The sequence below is a fragment of the Aegilops tauschii genome, chromosome 3 (genome assembly GCF_002575655.3).
Source record: "Aegilops tauschii subsp. strangulata cultivar AL8/78 chromosome 3, Aet v6.0, whole genome shotgun sequence".
Classification (NCBI taxonomy): domain Eukaryota; kingdom Viridiplantae; phylum Streptophyta; class Magnoliopsida; order Poales; family Poaceae; genus Aegilops; species Aegilops tauschii.
Window position 1 is genome coordinate 586,825,405 of NC_053037.3, and position 25,394 is coordinate 586,850,798.

Here is a 25,394-nt window from a genome sequence, read left to right on the forward strand (position 1 = left end):
CTCGCCCGATGGGATTCGATCTGGTGCACGCGTGCAGTAGCGTTGCCCCCGAGCGGCACACCGGTGGCTTCAGGCACGATGGCCGTTTGGGCCACACACGCGTCTGTGGTGTTGGTGGTGTCTGCTCCTCCCTAATGCGTGTTGTAGCTGTACTGGCGACATATTTCTTTTTGATAAAGGGTGAATTTTATTGACTCAAAATGGAACATCAAGAGGATACAAACAAATGAGCACACATTCGGCATCTGCATAGCTAAGATGCACATAGCCAACGCCAACGCACGCACAAAAAACACGCCGGCAAATAGCGAAGTCATACAAGACCAAAGCTATGCGTAGGCGAGGAAAAAAGAAAAAAAAGCTCCAAAGCGATCCGAGCACGATAGGCAAACTATAACAATGACCATATTTGCACCAACAATCTCATGACACCACGCGGACGATGACGTTCTTCAACAACAATACCTTAAGGAAGGGAGGGACACTCAAGTGTCACCATCACCGGATCCAGCCATCCAAGACTAGAATCTAGGTTTTCACCCTGAAGAATCAGTCTGAGCATTCCGAACAATGCCTTCTACAAGATAACGACGTAAAAACATCACCATTGCCAGGTATACCGACGACATACTTGACAGAGTTAGTTCACGTCAGAAGCCGTGATCCCTTGATTTGAGGTTTGTCAGTGTCATGGCAGCCATCCGTATACCCGTGAGGCGGTCCTTTGCTCAGACTCGCGGGTGGCGTGCTGTGAACCTACACTACTAGTGAGGGTGGCGAAGCAAGAGACGGCGTATGGTGGTGTCGTTTGATACAGATCTATCACAAGCTGCCACTTGTGACGACGGTGCGGTGCTGCCAGAGCGTCCAGAAGGATTTTGGCGATGGCGATGACCTTTCACCTTTGTCAGCGATATTATCGCGCGTGCAATGTTGCTGGAATAGCTGAAAGTGGAAGCGACAACACAAGATGACTTCGGTCTTGGTGGTGCTTCTCAGGTACCCGGTCTCGAGCTCCGGGTTGAAAATCCTAGGTGTGACCCTGGTCTGTTATACCTGACAATGGCGATGGTTTCCATTGTTACTTTGTTGAAGACATTGCTTGGATCATGTTCGGACTTTATCTCCAGGGTGAAAGCCCGTGATCTAGCCTTCAGTGGTTGGAGCAGGCGACGGCGACGCTTGTGGGTCGTTTCCTTTCTGAAGTTGTTGCTTTTGGAGAACATTTATCGTAGTCCTTGTGTTGTTAAGCGGTGGTTGGTGCCAATGGCCGTTTTAGTCTTTCCTCATTCACTGTTTTGGTTGCTTTGTTTTTTTTTTCTTCATCCTAGGCATAGCTTTCGTCTTATATGATTTTGCTATCTGCTAGCAGGATTGTGTGTGTCTGTTATAGTGTTGGCTGTGTGAACCTTAGTTATGCAGAGGCCGGGTATGTGTTCATAGTACATGTATCCCCTTAATGCTACATTATGAATCAATAAAAACCTCACCACAGCTACTGTCCAGAAGAATTTTTGGCTGTGCTGGCCGGTGAGAGCGTCTTCTTAGGCCGAAAAGGAAGGTAGCTCCGGACCCCAGTGGCTGTTCCGATTCCGGTGAACCAGCCGGAGCTAACCTCCCCAGCTGACATGCGGAGCTCCCTTCGCTGGAACGAACACTGAGAATGGAAAAAGAGGAGCAGGGCACCACATGCAGAACACCAGCGAGGAGAGCACTGGGAGGAAGGTGGGAATTTCAGTGGCCTTTCTTTGATGTGGTTCTGACTTGTGAGTGGGGAGGGGCAAGTGAGTTTGCAAGTGGGAGTCCAGTATATGGAGATCCAACGAGGGACGATGTGTAGAGTAAATAAAAAGTGCAGACGACTCATCGGTTACATCATTAGTTTCTTCCGTATTATCCACTTCACATTTAGTTTTCTGCGTGTGTGGTGGTATGCTGGGGGAGGCGAACAAAGGCGAGCAGCGGAGGAGACGAATAGTTTTTTTTAGTACAACGAAGAAGATTAATGGATATTATTTTTAGAACTTAGAAGATGAATAGATACACGGAAAATTTAGTTACATGCACCAGCAGCGTAGGAAGGTTCTGGGCTGGCACTTGCGCTCCATTTCTTTAGCCCAGATAATACACCGAAGGAAACTGAACAGGGAGGTGGAACAGAAAGTTGAACGCCGTGTACTAAATAGCGATGTCATCGTGAAAACGTTTTTTCATGTAGGACTTGTTTCATGATTTGGATACAGTGCATGTGGAGATAAATAGGATAGTGGGAACGAGTCTTTTTTCTTTTTGAAATTCGGAACGAATCTTTTAGGTGTATAGGATGAGGTATTCTAATTTTGTTATGTAATTCTTTTTCTCGTGAGTGAAAAAATGATTTGGTGAAATATCTTTCGAGGGGAAACTATCCGTGTGTTGGAAACATTTAATATAGACAATTAGTAAAGTGCTACCTCTAATCCTAAATGGACATAGTATATTACTTTCGCCAATAAAATATTTTGAAGCTTGAACTTCACAAATGAACATCAAGTTGATAGTAATATATTTATCATGATCAATGCTTTTACAAATTTGTGTGTGATGTGAATTAATGGCGATATATGATTTATTTATTTTTTGAAAACGACAAAATATAATTCAAAAGCATGTATCAACTTCCTGACTGACTTAAAATTTGATTGTTGTGATAGAATAGCATACAGTTACATTTGTTCTTTGTAGCCATTGCACGGTATTTTATTCATCCTCATTTTCCCAATTAACCCCGAATGTGGTTGCCAAGATAATGATTTTGGTGATCAATGCGGCGGCCTACACAGGTGAAACCTTACACTATTCCCCTTTACTTTTATTGTCAAAACCTAAGTTTTGATTGTGATTTTCAATGAACCCTCACGTGTTTTCTTCTAAAGTTATGTATGTATTTTTTTTTCTTGTTTTGCTACTATGTTGATCCTGCTTCTACTGCTATCCTCAATATGGTGCTACCTTACCGCCTAAAAAAATTAGCAAAATAGAGATGTTCGTAAATCTAGTTCACAATGGGAGGGGAACTTTTGGTCTATGAGTATTTATAGACCCTATATGGAAAAATATTAGTAATTATAAATAAAGCCAAAAAAATCTGAAAATATTTTTAAAATGAATTTGACCTTCCATTGTACTTGTAAGAAAAATTTCCCGAAAAGAAAACCCCCTATTGACTTCTTTTAAAAAGATGAAAATTTCGCCCAAAATAGTGTGACTAGTGACCTATAATACCCAATAAATTTTTTTGCCCTGAAGTCAGTGGTAGGTTTTTGTTCGCGAAAAGTTATATACTAGTGCAAAATAAAGTCAAGTTTATTCCAAAAAAACTTCTAAACTGTTTTGACTTTTTTGTATTTCTAATATTGTTTGTCATATAGGGTGTATATTCACCCAGGAACCGAAGGGTATTTCGGGTCACAATGCTACAATAGTGTAGGAAAATAGGAGCCATGACACCCTGTTCATTGCATTACATCAGAGAAAGAAAATGTTTACAACTAGTTCGAGTGCTACCCCTCACCATGTCGGAACCGGCAGAGCTTCCATCCATGCTACTGCTCTTCGTGCTACGTCGCAAGACTAACATTACAAGCCATCAATGGCCAAAACGAACAGAAAAGCATAGAAAAGATCAGGCAGTCATCAAGGAGTATTGGGCAGTAGGATCTGCGTCCGTTCCTCATCGTAGCCCCCCACAGTTTCTACGTAGGTCTTGTGTCAGCGAGATGGTTTGTTTCCACATGCATCCCATTCACACCTTTCACCCCATCACAATTTGCATTGCTCCCTTTCTCTATCCGTGGGTTGGCTATTAGTATTAACATATTTGTGAGCTACGTGAAAAATAGAACAGGCGCAATGCGTCTTTTATAATGGGCAGGGCACGTCACGCTTAGAACAGGGCAGGTTGGTGAGAGCATTTGCTGTCCATCTATTGAATCCATACACTTAAAGTCTAGTAGAAAAGAAAATCTCAACGTTAAGGTATTTCGACTCATCTCAACATTTAAGAACTAAACATGCCGAAAAAGAAAAGTACGCGAGGATGGCATGAATGCGCTGCGCCTTGTCCAACACACACGCCACCCTGGCGCAACCTCGTCGTTGTCGCTCCTCACGGTGGACCGGTCTTTGGCCCCTTCTCGAAATCTACCAACGTTGGAAAAAAATGTGCTTAATAGTTAGCAAACACGCACGTTTATTTATGGAGCATGCTATGAGTCGGTAGGCTAATCTTTCGAAAAGACCGTCCGGGTTATGAGCAGTCCGATCTATGATGATCACCATGTGATCGTACTATATGTTCTTATTCTCTGCGTTCCCTCATTGCAACAAGAGCCGCAATTGCAACATCACCCTTGATGCAAAAACATCTCCGCCTCGTTATTTCCGTAGCCACTGCAAGACGACTCTTCTACTGGGCTGAGCTCGATTAGGTAGGGAGGTCGAGCGCTAGACCTCACTGTCCACTCCAGCATCTTTGCATCAATGCCCCGGTGCCACCTCTCATTGCCACCCTACTCTGGCAGCCACTGCTGCGCGCCATCATCCTGGAGCTCCCCTTCCACCCGTGCATCAATTAAAAGCTCTATCGTCCCCTTCTCCCGCTCTTCTGACAAGCACCCGTGGCCCGGGTCGACGCCGGCGAGGACTCGAGTGCCTTTGTGGCACGTTCCCAGTGCACACAAACAACGTGTTTGATACATTGTGTATGAGAGGGAGAGAAAGGAGAAGGAAGAAGAAATAGTCAACACGTGCACATGTCATTATTTCTTTCCCAAGTCAGCTCCTGACAGCAGGACCCACCTGTTGAATAAGTGATCAAACGCGGCAGATCTGCCGATCAGTGTTTTCCGCAAATCAATTACGCAATACGCGGCGAATTTTGCCAAAAATTAGAGACTAGATATTTTTCTGCAAACATAACCACGAATGTGGGTGCGACTTGCAATTAACTCAGGGAGGCAATACGAAAAAGGCCGAATGAGAGAGGATAGAAGAGTGGGATGAAGAATTAGATGGAGGGAATGAGGGAGAATAATGACACAGTGGAGGGGCTTATTGAGGCGGAGGGTGGGAGCTTCTCAGATAAGGAGATGGTGGACTTACCCTCGCCTTCAAGTTCATCATGGAGTTGTCACTGGCACAACTCAAGTATGCAAATTCAATTTTTTTTTTCGAAACGAGGCAAAAGCTTTGCCTCATCCATTAATTAAGAAGGAGTTTAGAGTTGCTTTTACAAGAAAAGCGAAAGAAAATATTACAAAGCCACTACTCTCCCGGCATGATTTGACCCAAGTGCTTAGCACCCGCAATTACCCAAAGGTTGGCGTCGCTCTTAATGTTGGAGAACAATACAGACGGAAGCGTGGATTTGTGACGAAAAACCCGTGCATTTCTCTCGCACCAAATGGTCCAGCAGGTCAGCATAGCAAGAGAAGCCATCGCCTTCCGGTTGGGCATGCTGGAGTTGGACATGTTGAGCCAGCAGTCCTTGATGGAGCGCATCGTGATCCAGGAGGAGATGTCGAGGTAGTCTAGCTTGAGCCAGCCTTTGATCAGGCCCCACAGTCTAATGGAGTACCGACACTTGAAGAAGATGTGGCTCGCCGTTTCCAACGTCTGCTTGCAGAGTGGACCTAGGCCGCAGTTCGGCCACCCTCTCCTCTCCAATCTATCCGCCATCCAGACTCGGTTTTGGATTGCCAGCCAAGCAAAGAATTTCATCTTAGGGGGAGCCCATGCTTTCCAAACGGCGAAGCCCATGGGCGAGCTGACCAGCCCAAGGAGTTGCGCACTGTACGCGGATGTGGCAGAGTAGATTCCGCTGGCAGTATGCTTCTAGGTGATGGTGTCCTCGGCGTCCACCGCGAGGGGGATGGCCCTCAGCCGAGCCCAAAGCGTGACAAGCTGCCGGATGTGCTCCATTGTCCAGTTGTTGGGAGCTTGATTTTGGACAGCCACGCGCCCGCATGCATGGCCTCCTGTACCTTCCATTTCTTCCTCGTGGAAGCCTCGAAGATGAGAGGTGCTATGACGGAAGGTTTCTCGCCATTAACCCATGGGGAGTCCCAAAATGGGGCGCATGCCCCGTTGCCAATGGTTATGCGCGTCGAGGCGTAGAATAGATCACGGTCAAGCTCATCACAAGGGTTGTCCATTCCAATCCACATCTTGGAAGGTTCAGACCACTCGAACCACAGCCATCTAAGCCGTAGGGCTCTCGCAAACGTAGCCAAGTCCAGGACGCCAAGCCCTTCGAGGTCAGTCGGCCGACAGACTGATTCCCAGTTAACCTTACACTTGGCCCCAGTTGTCTTATTAGAGCCCGCCCATAGGAATGCCCTCTCCAATTTTGTGATATTCAGCAGGGTGCCCGATGGAGGCCTAAGGGCGATGATGTGATAAATGACCTGAGAGGTTAGCACGGACTTGACAAGCGCCCCGTGCCCAATGGCGGTAATATTCTCTCCGTCCCACGGCACCAGCCTGGCCGCCACTTTGTCCTCAAGGAATTGGAAGTCGCCTCGCCTTAGCTGCCGAACCGATAAAGGTAGCCCCAAGTACTTGATGGGGAAAGCTGCGCGGGAGGCCGGCAAGGCTGCAAGGATGTGGTCGAGGTTGATGTCTCTACATCGAATTGGGACGACCGAGCTTTTCTGGAAGTTTGTGCAGAGGCCCGTGACCTTGCCAAAGTAGTTTAGGATCTGAGCGAAGTTGTCGATATCTTCCTTAATAGGAGCCATGAAGACCGCCGCGTCGTCGGCATATAGGGATGTGCGGAGAATGGCACGACGCCCTCGAAGCTTGTGTAAAAGTCCATGATGGGTCGCGAGGTCGAGCATTTGCTGCAAAGGGTCGATGGCAATGACAAAGAGCAGAGGAGAGATCGGATCTCCCTGCCGAAAGCCGTGACCATGCCTGATAATAGGTCCTGGGACCCCGTTGAGGAGGATTCGCGAGGAAGATGAACGGAGCAAGGCCGTGATCCACTCCCGAAAGCGCGGAGGAAATCCCCTCCGCTGCAGGAGGTCAATAATGTACTCCCACTTGACAGAGTCAAACGCCTTGCGGATGTCGAGCTTGAATAGCAGCGCTGGAGTTCTGTTTTTATGGAGGCGGCGGGCAAGGCCCCTCACATACATAAAGTTGCCATGGATGCATCTCCTCTTGATGAAGGCACTCTGCGCGCTGGAGATGAGGACGTGCATGTGAGGGCCAAGCCGTAGGGCAAGGACCTTCGCGATGATCTTGGGGATGGCATGGATGAGGCTTATAGGTCTCTAGTCAGCTATCTCCTCCGCCCCATCTTTTTTGGGGAGAAGCACGATGTTCGCAGCGTTGAGCCAGTGTAGGTTTGTCGAATGCAAATTGTTGAAGGAGTGGATGGCTTGCATGATGTCAGTCTTGATAGTGAGCCAACATTTCTTGAAAAAAATTCCAGTGAAACCGTCCGGGCCGGGCGCTTTGTCATTGGGCATCTCATTGATGGCAGCTCTCACTTCCTCCTCAGATATGGGGCTGTCGAGGTCGGAGAGGTCATGATTACCAAAGTCGAGAGCGTCCCAGTTGAAGTCCATGGGATAGGAAGTCCCCCGCCCCATCACGCTGGTGAAATGCTCGTGCATCAAGGCCTCCTTCTGCTCATGTCCAGTGACCCAGCCACCGTTATGCTTAATTCTATGGATGTGGTTCTTTCTCCGGCGTGCATTCACCCTTCGATGGAAAAACTTGGTGTTGGCGTCTCCCTCCTTTAAGTTTGAGATCCTAGAGCATTGCTTTCTCCTCGCCCGCTCAAGGACCGCAAGACTGACCACCCTTCTCTTTAGCTTTGCCCTCAAGTCTTTCTCCCCAGGAGAGAGCTCCCGGTCTTCTTGGGCGACGTCAAGGCGGAGTATCACCAAGAGGGCCGCATGCAAGTGAAGCTTCGCCTTCGAGAAAAGATTTCGACTCCACTCCGCTAGCCTGACACTAACTTTTTTCATCTTGTGGAAGAGTCGCAGGTACGGCTCCACATGAGGGCACACATCGCTCCAAGCCTTGTCCACCACTTCCTGGAAGCCCGGCATGGACGTCCAAAAATTCTCAAACTTGGAGCAACGCGGTCTCCTTGGTCCACTATCATCCGCGAGAAGGAGAGGGCAGTGGTCCGAAAGCGAAGTGGAAAGAGCATGGAGCACGTGGGTGCCGAAGGCAAGATCCCAATCCGCGTTGCAGAAAAATGAATCGAGCTTGCAAAGGGTGGGGTTGTCTCGCTCGTTGCTCCAAGTGAAACGACAATTTTGCAGGTGTATCTCGCTGAGTTCGCGTGCGTGGAGGGTGTTACGAAACCGGTTGATGCGGCCATGGTTGATGTTCCGCTTATTCTTGTCGCGCGCGCGTTGTATTTGGTTGAAGTCACCCAGAGCGAGCCATTTGGTCCCTGGAGGTGGCTTTTGAGCCAGGAGCTCCGCGAAGAAGGCGTTCTTGCAAGAGGAAGCAGTAGGGCCATAGACCGCCGTGATCTTGAAGGAAACCCCAGACTCGCGGATGAGGACTGTGGCCGATAGGCAGTACACCGAGAGCACAATATCAGACACAGCCACAACGCCGTCATCCCAAAGCAGCAGGATGCCGCCCCTAGTGCCCAGTGCCGTCCGGTGGGCAAAGCTTTTGAGCCTGGCCCCTCCCAGGAAGGAAGCCGTAAACTGGTCCAACACCTCAAGTTTGGTCTCCTGTAAGCAAGCCAAATGACACGAAGTTGCAGCGATAGTCTCGTGAACAGTGGCCCGTCGGTTTCGGCAGTTTAATCCCCTTACATTCCAACTAAGAAGGTTAATTGATTGTCCTAACATGATAAACTAGAGACCCTGACAGCACAACAAACGAACACAACCTAGGTGCTGGATTGCACCTCCTCCTCATGGTCCAGCGCTGCTGCGCCCCCATGACCAATGAGGGCCTCCTCCACCGCAGCAGCATGCGCGTCGTCGATCTTGAACAGGCCACGGAGAGCAGTCATGACATTGTCAGGCAGCTGATCCTTGAACTGACGCTCAAATTGGTCGAGAGCCCGGGCGGTGACGTCTTCGCCGTTGCGGATGATGCCAATAGTGCGGCAGACCAGCCCCTGCGCTTCCTTTGCCATGGAGGTGGCGAAGCCCACCTTGCGCGCCTGAACGCGGGCACTGGTACGACGAAGCGAGAATCCCCCACTCTGGGACGTGATAGCAACCCCGGCCAGCGTTTTGCGTCTCCTTGTTGGTGCCTTGACCGGGGAAGACTGAGGGGTCGGAAGTAGAGCCCGTTCCCGCTCCCGGAAAAGGGCCTCCATTGGCGCGGCCACCGCAGCCACCCCGCCAGCAGCGAGCGGGGTTCTAGGAGGGGTCCTGCCTGGGAAGATTGGAGGAGTTGGCGATGGTGAGAACCCAGCAGCGCGCGGCAACGGCGGTGTTGGGAGCGACAGCCGCAGAGGAGAGCACAAACCGGCCACCAGCGCACTAGCCCCCTCCACCTTGACCGCCACTGCCGCGTCCCTGGCAGCAGAGCGGGCATCAGCGCGCCTTGAACTTGACGAGGACGGCAGCACCAACGTAGGGGACAGCGATGGAGAAGCCTGTGGCGTCAGGTTGTCGTTGGAGCGGTTCCGTTCGGAGCGTGGCGAGGGGTGACGAACGCGGGAACGGCCACGCACAGGCGGAGGCACCGCAGCGTCCACGATCGGCATGCCCTCAGTCGCCCGCACCGAGGTGTTGCTGGCAGCACCCGAGCCGGCCAGGAGCGCCGGCGACGGCTCCGACCCGCTTTGCCTGCGCCTCCCATCACGCCCATCGTGCCGATCTCCACGGCGATCATCACGTCGGCGCTGCTCATCGCGCCGCCCTCCGTCTTCACGCCTGTTGCCATCCGCTCGGGATCTGCTCCGGATGATCCTGCCCGCCCAGGACCGGCCGCGGTCACCCTATCTGCCGCGGTGGTCGTCGTGGTCCTCATGATCATCATCACGCCGCTGGCCCCGCCCTCGGGCAGCAGGGGAGCTGTGGCTCTCCCTCGTCTGCCGCTCGCCGTCGATGACCCCCTTGGTCCAGTCGAGGGGGTGGCGCTGGGCGTTCCTCGGGATGTTGCCGGCGGCGTCCGGGCTGAAGTCCTCGATCAGCTCAAGGTGGATCAGCACCCTGTCCTCCAGCCCCTCCAGCCCCGGCCCAGCAGGGGTGGCGCTGCCGATAGGCTGCTGGCCAGGCCTGTCGACGATGGTGGACCACATAACCTTGGGGATGGCCGACGGATTGGTAGTCCAGGCCCACAGGCTCATCATCGAGGCGTCCTCCTTCTGCAGAGTAGCGATGTCGAAGTAGTGCAGAATGGTGTTCTCGCCCAGGATCTTGGCGATCTCCTCCTCTCCCCAAGCGTGCAGGGGAACATTCTCCAAGCAGAGATGGACGTGGTAGTGCATCTTGGCGACCTTGGAGTGGGCGTTGGCACGCCACTTGGTGGCATGGATGTCGAGGTTGCGGTGCGGGAAGCGGCCCCTGGTGGTGAGGTCGTCGCGGTGGTGGGGGTGCCGAAAGGTGACCAGGAAGTCCTCCGGGAAGAACGGGACGACGTTGAAGTAGCCCCTGGCGATGTTGGTCTCTGCCTCGATGGCGCGCGCAATCTCCTCCGCGTTGACCTGCGGCCGGTTCCCCCCCAGCCAGATCAGGGCCGCCTTGGAGGCGAGAAGGGCCGCCTGCAGCTCCATTGCTGGGGTGGAGAGGAGCACCACGTGCCCCTCGCTCGGACGAGAGGCCGCGTCACCCAGGCGTGGCATGGCGCCGTGGTTGGCCGGGAGCGGCGGGGGGCCTGGTGGGAGGACGACGGCCAGATTGGTGGGCGCAGAAGCTGGAAGCGGGGGGACGACGGGCGCAGGGGCCGACAGAGGGGAGCGGACAGAGGGATTATGATGAAGAGGCTGTTGCTGAAGCCGGAGCGAGCACCCGCGAGCAAAGTGGCCCTGCCGGTCGCAGTAATTGCAGCGCACCGGGTCTCTGCACTCCCAGACGAAGTGGCCGGTGCCCCGGCAGTTGAAGCAGAGCAAATCACCCCTTCTCTTGAAAGCACGCGGCGGAGGTCGCTGGCGATTGAATGCATCTTGCGACCGAAGCGTCGGGCGCCTTGAATGCAGGGGAGGGATGGCCGGTGAGGAGCGCCACCAAAACGGAGGCCTGACCACCTGCCAGCCCGCGGCCAGGAGACCCGGTGGAGAGGGGGCGCGCCGCCCAACATCAGCATGGGTCGGCGAGAGACTTGAAGGCACCCAGCCCGGATTCGCGGGCGGAGTGAATGCCTCAGCCACCGCGCGGCGGGAGGCCGCCAGCTGGGCCGCACCCCGCGCCGCATCCGCGGCCTGGCACCAGAACGCAGGCGGCGTCTCAGGCACGAAGGACACGGAGGCGGCAGGCGCGGCTGGCCGAGCAGGCAAACCCAGATCTGGACCGGATCCAGCCCAACCCAGGCGCGGCGGGGGCGAATCGAACCCCGGTGGCAACAGCAGCGAGCCACCCGAGCCACCAGCGGATGGAGAAGCGGGGGGCAGCGGGCGGAGGACGGCGGTGGCGGTGGCTGCGGGCGCCGGAGCGGCGAGTCGCAGGAGCGTGGGTGCCATCGCTATTCTCTGTCTTCGGTTGCTGCCGTTTGTATGCAAATTCATGATAATTTGGCAAACAGTAAATTCTTGCATGTGTGGTAGTGGGCACAATCAGATAAGGCCGGTGGATGGATTTGTCAATCGATTTCATAGTCTTGTTATAGTTGGGGGTTAGGTTATGTAAACACTTTCCACCACAGCTCCTGTCCAGAAGAATTTTTGGCTGTCCTGGCCGGTGAGAGCGTTTTCCTAGGCCGGAAAGGAAGGTAGCTCAGGACCCCAGCGGCTGTTCCAATTCCGGTGAACCGGCGGGAGCTAACCTCCCCAGAAGAGGAGATGAATAGCATGTTTAGACGAAGAAGATGAATAGATACGTGGAAAATTTGGTTACATGCACCAGCAGTCTAGGAAGGTTATGGGCTGGCACTTGCGGTCCATTTGTTTATCCGGGATAATAAAATGAACGAAGTTGAACAGGGAGGTGGAACAAAAAGTTTAAGTCCTTATAATAAATAGCGATGTCATCGCGAAAACATATTTAAACAAGGGCCCTATTTGATAATGTGAATAGGGTGCATGTCGAGATAAATAGGATAGTGGGAATGATTCTTTTAGGTATATGGGATGAGGTATTCTAATTTTGTTTTGTTATTGTTTTTCTTGTGCGTGAAAAACACATTTGGTGAAATATCTTTCGAGTGAAAATTATACGTGTGTTCGAAAAAAATTTATTGACAATTAATAAAGTGCTACCTGTCATCCTAAATTGATATAGTATATTAGTTCTGCCAATAAAATATTTTGAAATTTGAACTTTACTAATAAACATCAAGTTCATAGTAATAGATTTATCATGATATATGATTTTAGTAATTTGTGTGTGATGTGAATTAATGGGCGATATATGATTTCTTTTAGAACGGCAATATATAATCCCAAAGCTTGTATAAACTTCATCGCAAAAAAAAAAACACTTGTATCAACTTCATAAAGGACTTAAAATTTGATTGTTGTCATAGAATGGTGTGCAGTTACATTTGTTCTTTGTAGCCATTGGACAGTATTTTATCGATCCTCTTAGGTTGTTAAACATTTTCCCATTTAACTCCGGATGTGGTTGCCAAGATAATGATTTTGGTGATCAATGCGGTGGCCTACACAGGCAAAACCTTACACTATTTCCCTTTACTGTTATTGTCAAAACCTAAGTTTTGATTGTGAATTTCCATGAACCCTTACCTGTTTTTTAGGAGTAAGAGAGGAATATGGACCCCCTCATTTTCTTCTGAATTTATGTATGTATCTTGTCTTGTTTCGCTAATACGTTGATCCTGTTTGCTTCTACTGCTATCCTCAATATTGTGCTACCTTACCGCCTGAAAAAACTAGCAAAATAGAGATGTTCCTAAATCTAGTTCACAATGCTACTATACTGTAGGGAAATAGGAGCCATGATGCCCTGTTCATTGCATTGCATCAAAGAAAGAAAATGTTCACAACCAGTTTGACTGCTACCCGCCCTCGCCATATCCGAATCCGGCAGAGCCTCGATCCATGCTCCCGCTCTTGGTGCTACGCCCCAAGACTAACATTACAAACCATCAATGGCCAAAACGAACAGAAACGCACAAAAGCAATCAGCCAGTCATCAAGGACCATTAGGCGGCAGGATCTGCCTCCGTTCCTCATCCGAGCCCTCCAAAGTTTTTACGTTGGTCTTTGCTCTAGGAGATGATTTGTTTCCACATGCATCCCATTCACACCATTCGCCCCATCACAATTTGCATTGCTCTCTTTCTGTATCCGTGGGTTGGCTACTAGCTAGTACTAACATACTTATGAGCTACGTGAAAAATAGAACAGGTGCAATCCATCTTCTATACTGGGCAGGTCAGGTCACGCTTAGAATAGGGCAGATTGGTGAGAGCATTTGCTATCCATCTATTGAATCCATACACTTAAAGTCTAGTAGAAAAGAAAATCTCAACATTAAGGTATTTCGATTCATCTCAACATTTAAGAACTAAACATGCCGAAAAGGAAAAGCACACGAGCGTGGCATGAACACGTTGTGCCTTGTCCAACACACACGCCACCTTGGCGCAACCTCGTCGTTGTCACACCTCACGGTGGACCGGTCTTCAGCACCTTCTCAAAATCGGCAGAAAAAAATCATGTGCCTAATGATTAGCAAACGCAAACATTTATTTATGGGGCATGCTACAAGGTCGGTAGGCTAATCTTTTGAAAAGACCGTCCGGGCTATGAGTAGTACGATCAATGATGATCACCATGCGATCCTAGTGTGTTCTTATTCTCTCTATTCCCTCATTGCAACAATTGCAACAGGACCCTTGTTGCAAAAACATCTTCGATTTGCGGCCAGCAACGCCATTGCAATAAAACCCTTGTTGCAAAAACATCTCCATCTCGTGATTTTTGTTACCACTGCAAGAAGACCTTTGTTGTAATTGCAACAAATCATAGTTCGGCTCCTACTTATTTCCATTAAGCAGCGGGTACGACAGTAAAAGTAGCTTGCCTAGTGTGACATGGACCAAAATTAGGATGTGTCTAGATCTCAGTCGACTAAGACTTAACGAAATCTCAGTCAACAAATAAAACGTAGTATAAAAAAGAACAAAGAAAAAATTAAAAGAAATTTTTACACGGATCTACATGTAAGATCTAACGGATATAGCATCAACTGAGACTTCGTTAAGTCTCAGTCGATTGAGATTTAGCAATCCTGTCAAAATAAACTACAGCCAAGGTATGGTACGTACGTCAAATGAACGCGACGCGGCGCAATCTCTCCGTCAAACACACGCGCCACCCTTCCTACAAAACCCAAACCCCAGGCCGCCACCGACGACAAACCCACCATGGAGCTCGCGGAGCCGTCCGGTCCGAGACCGCCTTCGGGCTGCGCGTGCTCCAGCACCTCGCCGCCGAGCCCGACGCCGGCGGCAAGAACCTCGCCGTGTCCCCGCTCTCCATCCACGCCGCGCTGGCGCTCCTCGGCGCGGGCGCCCGCGGCGCCACGCTCGACGAGATCGTCGCCCTCCTCGGCCCCGCCGGCGGCCGCGCCCACGCGCTGCTCGCCTCGCACATCGCCATGCACGTGTTCGCCGACAGCAGCGACGGCGACGGCGGGCCGAAGGTGCAGTTCGCCAACGCCGTATGGGTCGACGCCACGGCGGCGCCCCTCAAGGCCGACTACGCCCGCGTCGTCGCCCAGCACTACCGCGCCCAAGCGCGGCAGGCATCCTTCAGAACCATGGTAACTCGCCTTCTATCTGACCTCTAGACTCACCTTATTATGAGCTCGTCTGAGTTTTTTGATCGAACTTTCTTTCAGCCGGAGGAAGCGAGGCCCGAGATCAACGAGTGGTTCGAGGCGGCGACGGCGGGCCGGATCAAGGAATTCCTGCCTCAGGGCTCCGTGGGGTATGACACGGCGGCCATCCTCGGGAACGCGCTCTACTTCAAGGGCGTCTGGGAGAGCACGTTCGACGCCCGCCTCACGCGGCACGACGCCTTCCACCTGCATCCCGCCGGAGGCCAAGTCCACGTGCCGTTCATGTCGAGCGGCGAGCGGCAGTACATCGCCTGCCGCCCCGACTACAAGGTCCTGAAACTCCTCTACGCGTGCGGCAGCGGCGAGCACCGGCGGCGGTTCGCCATGTACATCTACCTCCCGAACGAGCGCCACGGGCTGCAGGCCATGCTGCACAGGCTGGCCTCCAGCCCGGAGCAGCTCGAGGCGGACTCCATGGCGCTGCGGAGCACCGTCGCCGTGGGCGCCTTCAAGGTGCCAAAGTTCACCATATCGAACAAGACGGAGGCGAGCCGGATGCTGCAGCGCCTCGGGCTGTGCCTGGCGTTCAGCACCGCCGCCGACTTCTCGGAGTTGCTAGATTTGGAACGCATGAAGCCGCCGAAGCTGCCGCTCTACGTGTCGCAAGTCTATCATGAGTCCTTCGTGGAGGTGAACGACGAAGGGGCTGAAGCGGCCGCGGCGACGGCCATCGTTGGCATCTTTTGGTAGTTGTTCGGCGGGCTGGAGCAGGCCGGTGGACTTCGTCGCCGACCACCCCTTCATGTTCTTGATCAAGGAGGAGCTCACCGGCGTCGTGGTGTTCGCCGGCCAAGTCGTCAATCCTTCGCTCTAGGTTCTTGCTTGTTCGTAGTCATAGATGTGTTCTTCGTAGTCACGGAAAATTTCTGGTAAACTATTGTGTCATTGGAGTAATATGTTTGAGAGATTTTGTGATTTATAGTATTACACATTGAGTTTGACCTGACCATTGAAAGGGATTGACATCAATCTGCACTCATGAATCATGCATGCATCTATATTTTTCAAATGAAAGCTACATTCTCTTGATAATCCATCGACTTACTACTAACCAAATGATAAACAACACATCTAGGTTCTCCTTGCAGAGTAGATCGATATATCCGATTGTCCTAAAAGAAGTACTCCTACATGCTACAACAGAGCATGTACTGCTGTTGCAGGTGAACACTAAAGAAACAGGCATCAAACAGATGTCATAGAAAGAGCATGTCCAATCTCTTGAGCGGCCATCATCCGTCAATAATGCATGTCTGTCTGTCCATGAGAGCCAATAGATGTGTCATTTGGATCCAGGTAGAGGTTAATAAAGTGGTACTTCGAGCTAATCTTTGCGTCTTGCCACAAATAGTTTGCCCATATCTTCAGTAACAACGTTACTCCTGGCAAAACCAAAAGGGCAAACATTATTCAGGGGCACCAAATGCTGAAATAGATGACGCGGAAGAAGTTTTCTCAGGAAAATTGGCAAAACACAGTTCACTTGAAACAAGGATCATAGGTCGCAACATCGTTTTAAGTAGATGAAAACAGGACTAACCTTCCACTAAGCTGTGGTGGAACTAATGTGCTCGCAGCAGCATTCCTGGCACCACGAGATTGAGCTGACTGGGCCCTTGGAAATTTACTACGTGGATCTTGAATAGCTGATCCATTTGATTCTCTTTTCCTTGATGAACTTCCCACCATACCAGCAGAACCTCTGTTGGGGAGAGAGGGGGAATCAAAAAGATCTGCGATGTCTGGTAGGTCAAATGATGGTGTGGGCAGGGAGACATTCCTGGACAAGAAAACACAGAATACCAGCTTAAGAACTCAGATAGCATAGCAGAACCTAAAAAGAGATGCCTACAAAATATATGCAAGTCAATTAATATGAGATACAGCAAGGAGATACAAATACACTTGACATAGACTTCAGCTGAAAGCAAATTCAGCTTTGAACACATGAAATGGCTAGGAAGTTGCTGAGACTTTTTGTGAATCAAGTATGAACATGTAATGGCATAGATCAAAAGACTTAAGAGGAAAGTTAAGCCAAACAGCCTGCCTAAATGAATCCTGCAAGGTTATAATTAGCAAACTGTGTGTGCACATTCAAACAGAGAAAGAATTGCACATACACGGAAACATCCTGCACATGATTCTCACAAGGGGCAACTGTGAACAAGCAACTGCAGCTTGTCAAACACTAAAACCATGACCTCTGTCAACTAACGTTCAGGCAGTACAACAAGAGGAGCGCAAAAGGCATGTGTCCAGTGAATCACTGGTTGAGAAATTAAGTTATATTACGACATTAAGTTGTAAGAACAGCCCATTTAATTGTGAGGGAAGCACACCATAAATACATTTATGGCTGCAACCTATTACTTCCTCCGTTCCTAAATATAAGTCTTTTTAGAGATTTCAAATGGACCACCACATACGGATGTATATAGACATATTTTAGAGTGTAGATTCACTCATTTTGCTCCGTATGTAGTCACTTGCTGAAATCTCTAGAAAGACCTATATTTAGGAACGGAGGGAGTAGAACATTTAGTTCAAGGGTGCTCAATATCCAACAGAACTATATAAAACTATCAATTCAGTTTCTTGAAATTTAAGAAGGAAATTCCCTTTATAATCATCATCCATGAGCTCTCCATGAAATATATTTTCCCCCTGACAAACCAACACAGGATATGCAGGTTTTCCTGCATACCAGGATATGCAGGAATCGTTATAACAGGAACCCAACACTTGACAGAAACAATTTCTGGTATCATATATCAGTAATTCCGCTGAGGTGTTGCAATTTTCTATAACGTCACAGGACGCTCCCTCTGGGTTCTGAAGCTGCAAGATCCCCACCAGTCGGAGCAACTGAACGCAGCATGAGCGTGCCTGCTCGATGGTTCGCTACTGTGCTGCTAGATGGTTCAGATAAAGCCTCCATCAGCACATACAAGCTAGGTACAACCCTGACTTGAGCTGCTAGATGGTTGGCTACTGTGGCGTGGTGATTCGGTATCATGTAGCTCGAGCTCTAGCGCATCTACACAGTTCTACTCGGTGGCCACCCACCCACGACATCAGCAAGTCAAAATCTGAGTCCAAATCCAGCAGGCGCAATCACGGCCTCCGGTAAGCAATGCCCAAATCGACAACCCCCTATCAATCCCCGTCCGAACAATCGAAATCCTAGAGAGAGAGGCGGCACGGGGGGCTTACTGGCTGGGGGCAGGCGGCGGGGCGGCAGGCCGGGGCGTGGCGCGCGCGGACGGCGAGGGCGACGGAGGCCTCGGCTGCGGCCCGATGTCGGGAGAGGGGCGGGGAGGAGGGGCCGGAGCGGCGGCGGGGGCGGCGGCGGCGGCGGGAGGTTCGCCGGCTTCGTCCTCGTCGGAGGAGGCGTCGTAGGCGACCAGCGACATCGGGTCCGGGTGCGGCTCGGTCGGTGCTGCGGTGCTTCTTCGGTCGGGTTGGTGGCTCGGTTACATGGACGGACCGGTGCTCTGCTCTTTTGGTCCGGTTGACTCGTGGGCCGGTCCGGTGAGCTCGTGGGATCCAGCCCGGTTGCTGTGATTCGAATAAACTGCTATCAGTTCTAATTTGTCTCAAAAAAAAAAATGCTATCAGTCTGAAAAACGAGGAACAGAGTGGAGTATATGTTTTCCATAAAATGAAGTAGATCTTAGACTGTCAAAAGAAACACAAAACGCATCTTGGTCGTCTTGTGTGCTCCCCCCTTCTCTTAGCATGCGCTTTGTGGCATCGATTTTTCCTAGTCGGTTCATGGAGGAGCCTATTCCCTTGGTTGGTAGAGTCGCTGCTCTGCGGGCCTGGCTGCAAGGTGGACATTTATTTGGTTCTTGTCTGTTGCTGCTGCTTTACACAATCGTCCGATGAGGTTATTCATTGTTCAACTCCGTGGGGCGGTTTCCCGCTGCCACTGCCCTCTCTTCGCTCCTGCCTATTCTCAATTGTTCTCCATTCTTGGTGAGAATATGGCAGGTGAGCTCTCGCTTGGTGGCCGATTATGTGGTTGGGCGCGCCTAATTCTGCAGTTGGGCATGGGTGCCCTCGCCGGTATGTGCGTTGCTAATGCTTCCTTCCCCTTCTAGGCTCTCTTCTTTGGCGTGGGGTTATGTATGTGTGCTCAAGGCTCCGTTTGTGAGTCTTCTGGTTTCTTTAGGTTGTGTCTCTCTCACATATTTGGGGTTAGATACATAGGTGTGTACATTTAGGTTAAGATTAAGTGTTTATTTGGTTGCCTCAAGGTGAACACTAAATTCACAATGTTGCATTTGTGTGTGTAGGGGGGGAGGATATAAAATGCCCAAGTCCTTCATGATTATCAGGAGTGAGTTATTAATACATGTGCCCCTATGCCTAAGTTGCCAATGATGTGTTAAACCTCTGCTTTTTCTCCGAGGGGTTGTGCTGCTAATACTGATTTGCTTGTCATTCATGTGTACTCACTCCTCTTCCTCCTTAACAGCCAATTGTAATGTAGCCTTAACTAGCGAGCTCCGTCTCAGCTCTGGATAAATGAACTCTGCCACTATACCCTCACCATCACAAATCATGTCTTTAGTTATCCTGGTAATGAGCTGACTACAAAGATTCAATCATGTTATAAGCTCCTCTTAATAATGACATGACTTCGAAGATCCAGTCATAAGTCGCAGAACTGTTCTGTAATTTGGAGTACTATGATGGTCTTAGAATTATTTGTGATTGCCAGGGACATGATGATGCTTTTCTTGGGATAGAGAAAAATGAAACAAGTTTGTGAGGTGTAACGCCCTTGCCGCTGGCCACGAAGGACCGCCGGATTTGGGGCTCACCGCCGGTGGATTTGGTGAAGAAGGGGAGCCGGGGTTGAGAGAGATGCAGACGCAACGAGAGAGAGAGAGAGAGAGAGAGAGAGAGAGAGAGAGGATAAGCTCAGAGAATGAGATTCAAATTCAATTCCACGATACCCGTACACGCCACCCCACTCGAGCTTATATATCCGCTCGTTACAATCGCGGGCCTTGGCCCAATCACTCACGCAGCCCACACGACTATCACAGCCCAACTTCTATTCAAACCTCCCGCCCTATGCTTCCGCCTTGTCACTGCGGTTACGCCTTCCTGGCTGCTTCACAGCCAGCGTCAGTAGCTGCATACTGACATTGCCCTCCCCTTGAGAACCAGCGTGTCCCCATGCTGGTGCATCTGGAAACTTGACCTTGAGTACCTCGTAATCCTCCCATGTCGGCGCCTCCACTAGAACGTTCGACCACTTGATCAAAACTTGCAAATGCGCCGCGTTTCCCTTTTTCACCAGCCGGCGATCTAGAATCTCTTCAGGTGTCACCCCTAGCACGGATAGACCCAAAGGTTTGGGTAAAACCGTAAACACGGGCGTGTGATCTGGTACATGAGACTTCAACTGAGAAACATGGAAAATTGGATGAACTTGACTGCCTTTTGGTAGCTCCAACTTGTATGCTACAAATCCCACTTTTTCCAATATCTTAAAGGGGCCGAAAAACTTCAGAGCCAATTTGGGACATGGTCGATTGACCACTGACGATTGAGCATACAACTGCAACTTCAGATACACTTGTTCACCCACCATGAACTCTCTTGGTGATATGTTCTTATCTGCATAGTGCTTGTACTTGACCTGAGCTCTATGCAAATGCTCTTTCAGAATAGCAGTGTGTTCTGTCTGAGCCAGTATCCACCCAGAAACATTAGGACTGAGAGATTTTGCTGTGTTTGCCAACTGACCAATGTTTGCTCGTGGCCATACAGGGCTTTGTAAGGAGAGCGCCTAACGAGGAATGAAACGTGGAGTTGTACCAGAATTCTGCTTGAGGTAACCACTGTTTCCACTTGGCAGGACAATCATGTACGGCACACCTTAAGTACATCTCGAGACACTGATTCACCCGCTCGGTCTGACCATCGGTTTGTGGATGATATGCTGTACTCATTTGCAATTCAGTGCCCCACACTCTAAACAACTCCTTCCAAAAAGAACTGGTAAAAACCTTGTCTCTGTCAGATACAATAGACAGAGGTAATCCATGTAGTCTCACTACATTCTAAAGAAATGCTTTTGCCACTCCTGCAGCAGTGAAGGGATGTTTGAGAGGAATAAAGTGACTGACTTTAGTAAACCTGTCAACCACCACCAAAATGGAGCTATACCCCTCAGATTTGGGCAGTCCTTCAATGAAATCCATGCTGAAAGACTGCCATGGCCCTTTAGGTATTGGTAAAGGTTGGAGCAATCCAGGATATTTGCACAGTTCATGTTTTGCTTGTTGGCATATAGCACACTGTTTCACAAAGTTCTCCACATCAGTTTTCATACCTTGCCAACTGAAGAGCTGTTTGACTCTGAAATATGTAGGAAGAATTCCAGAATGACCTCCCACACGAGTAGAGTGAAATTCCTGTATCAGTCTGGTTTGTCACCCCACATTAGCTCCAATCCAGATTTTGTCATTGTTTTTCAGAATTCCCTCCTGTAAAGTAAACCCAGGGCAGGCCTTTGTATCCAGTGCCAGCTTCTGTAGCACGTCTTGAGCTACAGGATCCACAGAATAAGAATTTAAGACCTCCTGAATCCAAACTGGTTGTGAAGTAGATATAGCCTGCACTGGAAACAAGTGAGCCACTCTAGACAGTGCATCTGCCACAGTGTTTTCCACCCCTTTTTTGTACTGAATTGTGAACTGTAGCCCTACTAGCTTTGTCATTGCTTTTCTTTGCAGTTCAGAAGTTAACACTTGATCTCCCAAGTGACACAAGCTCTGGTGATCTGTTTTAATCATAAAAGGGCCTCTGGACAAGTAAGATCTCCACTTGTCAATAGCCATCATAACAGCCAGAAACTCTTTTTCATAAATGGACAGTTTCTGATTCTTCTGGCCTAAAGCTTTGCTGTAATAAGCCATAAGGTGTCCCTCTTGAGCAAGCACAGCTCCCACTCCTGAGTCACATGCATCAGTTTCCACACAAAATTGTTTTTCAAAATCAGGTAGAGCTAGAACTGGAGTAGAGGCCATTACTTGCTTTAATTGTTCAAAAGCAGCCTGTGCCTCTTCTGACCAAAGAAAGGACTGTTTCTTCAACAACAGTGTCAAGGGTTTTGCAATGATCCCATAGTTTTGGACAAACTTTCTATAATATCCAGTGAGTCCCAGAAATCCTCTAAGCTCAGTTACATTGCTGGGTACAGGCCAATCCAACATTGCAGCAGTTTTTGATGGATCAGTTGCCACTCCCTTGTCAGAGATCACATGTCCCAAATATTCCAATTTCTACTGCCCAAAAGAACACTTGCACTCCTTAACATAGAACTGATTTTCTCTTAGAACAGTTAGCACTTCTCTCAAATCTTTGAGATGATCTTCCAAAGTCTTGCTGAACACCAGGATGTCATCCATAAATGAGAGAACCTTTTTTCTACCAGGAAACAGAAAGTTCATGTTACACTGAAAAGTGCCAGGAGCAGTTGCTAATCCAAAGGGCACAACTCTGAACTGGAATTGGCCATGATGTGTTTTGAATGCTATTTTATATTCATCTTCAGGTATCATTCGAATTTAATGATACCCAGCTCTCAAATCTAGTTTAGAAAACCATTTTGCTCCAGCCAATTCATCAAGTAATTCATCAATGACTGGCAAGGGAAATCTGCTTTTTACTGTCAAAGCATTGAACTTTCTATAATCTACACAAAACCTCCATGTTCCATCCTTCTTTTTCACAAGTAACACTGGAGAGGCAAAAGGGCTCAAACTGGGTGTAATGAGACCTGCTTTTAACATCTCATCCACTTGTCTTTCAATTTCATCCTTTTGTAAGGGAGAATATCTATAAGGTCTACTGTTCACTGGTACAGCCCCAGGAACCAAATTGATTGCATGATCAATCTATCTGCGAGGAGGTAATGGCTTTGGATCACTGAAAACATCGGTATATTGTTGAAGCAGTTCCTTAATAGGTTCAGGAAAATCCTGTTTGTCTTCCTTCTCATATACAGGATGAATTAAAGCCACTGCCATAATATCATTGCCCTTGTCCCATTTCAGTAACTGTTCAACAGGCATCTCCTTCAGTTCTGGTTTCTGACTGGGCAACACTCCTTGTAATTTCACATCTTGTCCATTATAATCAAACTGAATCCATTTTTCTGCCCAATGACACTTCATCACTCCCCACTTTTCCAACCAATCCATGCCCAAAATTATGTCATAGCTGCCCAGTTGCAAAACCTTCATAGGACTAGTAAAGTTCTGTCCCTGTAGCCACCAAGTTACATTAGGAACATATTCAGTACACTGTAGCTTATCACCATTTGCCACCTTGACAGATAAAGGTTCAGACAATTTTTCTGATGATAACTTGATCCTTTCCAAAATAGCCTGATCTACAAAAGTGTGTGTACTTCCAGAATCTAACAACAGCAACACTACTTGATTTCCAATAAGTGCTCTGAACTGTATAGTTTTTGGATGAGTTGCACCTGACAGGGCCTGAACAGAAATAGTAGCACACTCCTCCTGCTGATCATACAACAGTGCATCCAACACTGCATCAGAGATGATCTCATGAGTATTTACATCTTCCACTGCTTTCAGATGAGCAGCTTTCTCAGTTGCAGGTGTGCAAACATGACCAGGGTTGTACTTTTCCCCACAACCATAACATAGGCCATTAGCTCTCCTATACTCCTTAAGTTGCTTAGCTTTCCAAAGCTCTCCAGGTGCAAAACTGCTTCTAGAGTCCTGTCTACTTGTGAAATTCTTTGCATAATTGGTTTTACTGCCCTTGTTTTGCTGAAGTAACCTCTCCTGAACTTGAGCATATAGTGCAGCTTGCTGAACAGATTCAGGCAACTGCATTTCCACCGCAGCTCGCAACTCTTCCTTTAAACAAATGATAAATCTTGTGACCAACAGGGTGTCACTCAATTGAGGTTCATACAACCTGATGCTATAAACCAACTATTGAAATTTGCTCTTGTACTCCTCAACGGTGCCCCACTGTTTCAACCTGAGTAAGGACTGCAGCAGCTCTCTATGCACATTCACATCAAATTCCGCCAGCAATGCCTCACAAAACTGCTCCCAATTCGGCCACACTCCCTTCTGTCTCATTGACTGAAACCAATGTGCAGCGTTGTCAACCAGATTCAGAGATGCTGATGCCACCCGGAAACTGTCAGGGATATTGTACAGTTGGAAGAATGCCTCACACTGATCGATCCAGATCCTTGCTCCCGTACCATCAAATTTTGGAAAATCCATTTTGGGCATCCAATTTCTCTTTCCAGTCGCTTCCTCACACTGCACATGTTCTTCCTGTTCCACACTGGGATATGGGTTGTGGTTCTGTACCTGGGGTGCCCGATGCTGAGTCCTTGCCGTCGATCCCTGAGATGTTGGAGCCGCTCCCAATAACCCATCTGGAGGCGGGGGAACTTGAGGTACAGCCCCTCCCCTCGCAGCGCCCTGATTGCTCTGCTTCATCGACTGAACTTGCTCTTGCTGCACCTTCCCCAAAGTATCACAGGAGAGATTTACCTTCACTTGCACCTGATCCAACCGCTTAGACTACTCCTCCAGCTTCGCATCCAGCGCCTCCAATCGGTCGCAGATTTCGGCCACTTTCGTCAATTTGCTCTGCTCCGCACGGATCTCCGCAAATTCCTTCAGCATGCGCTCCTGGAACGCCTCCATGCCGCGCTCGAGGTATTTGGTCTGGGCACTGGGTTTGAACGTCGTCGTGCCGTTCCTCTCTGAAGCAACCCACCTCAGGTCGGGGTTTACACCGATCGAACCCTAAGGTGATCGAAGACCGTCGCCTCGGAATTACGCTCTCGAGAAAGCGGAAGCGGGCCACGGATCAGTCGCTCTGATACCAGATTGTAACGCCCTTTCTGCTGGCCACGAAGGACCGCCGGATTTGGTGAAGAAGGGGAGCCGGGGTTGAGAGAGATGCAGACGCAACGAGAGAGAGAGAGAGCGAGAGAGAGCGAGAGCGAGAGAGAGAGAGAGAGAGAGAGCGAGAGAGCGAGCGAGCGAGCGAGAGAGAGAGAGAGAGAGAGAGAGAGGCTCAGAGAATGAGATTCAAATTCAATTCCACGATACCCGTACACGCCACCCCACTCGAGCTTATATATCCGCTCGTTACAATCGCGGGCCTCGGCCCAATCACTCACGCAGCCCACACGACTATCACAGCCCAACTTCTATTCAAACCTCCCGCCCTGCGCTTCCGCCTTGTCACTGCGGTTACGCCTTCCTGGCTGCTTCACAGCCAGCGTCAGTAGCTGCATACTGACATGAGGATGATACCATGCTGCTACTTACTCTAATTCAGTGTTTTAGACTTTTTGTTACTTTG

At 49.5% G+C, this 25,394-nt stretch overlaps 1 protein-coding gene and 1 pseudogene across 1 annotated transcript; one reads left to right on the forward strand and one right to left on the reverse strand.

The window, feature by feature from the left end:
• Nucleotides 1-14,426: 14,426 nt before the first annotated feature.
• On the forward strand, nucleotides 14,427-16,117 carry LOC109762458 (serpin-Z1-like; annotated as a pseudogene).
• On the reverse strand, nucleotides 15,956-18,443 carry LOC109762473 (uncharacterized). Its single transcript, XM_020321335.4, has 3 exons — nucleotides 18,213-18,443; nucleotides 16,537-16,776; nucleotides 15,956-16,378 (listed from the first exon to the last, which is right to left on the reverse strand). The coding sequence occupies exons 1-3, from the start codon at nucleotides 18,410-18,412 to the stop codon at nucleotides 16,321-16,323; spliced, it is 498 nt and encodes a 165-aa protein (XP_020176924.1). The 5' UTR covers nucleotides 18,413-18,443; the 3' UTR covers nucleotides 15,956-16,320.
• Nucleotides 18,444-25,394: the final 6,951 nt, after the last annotated feature.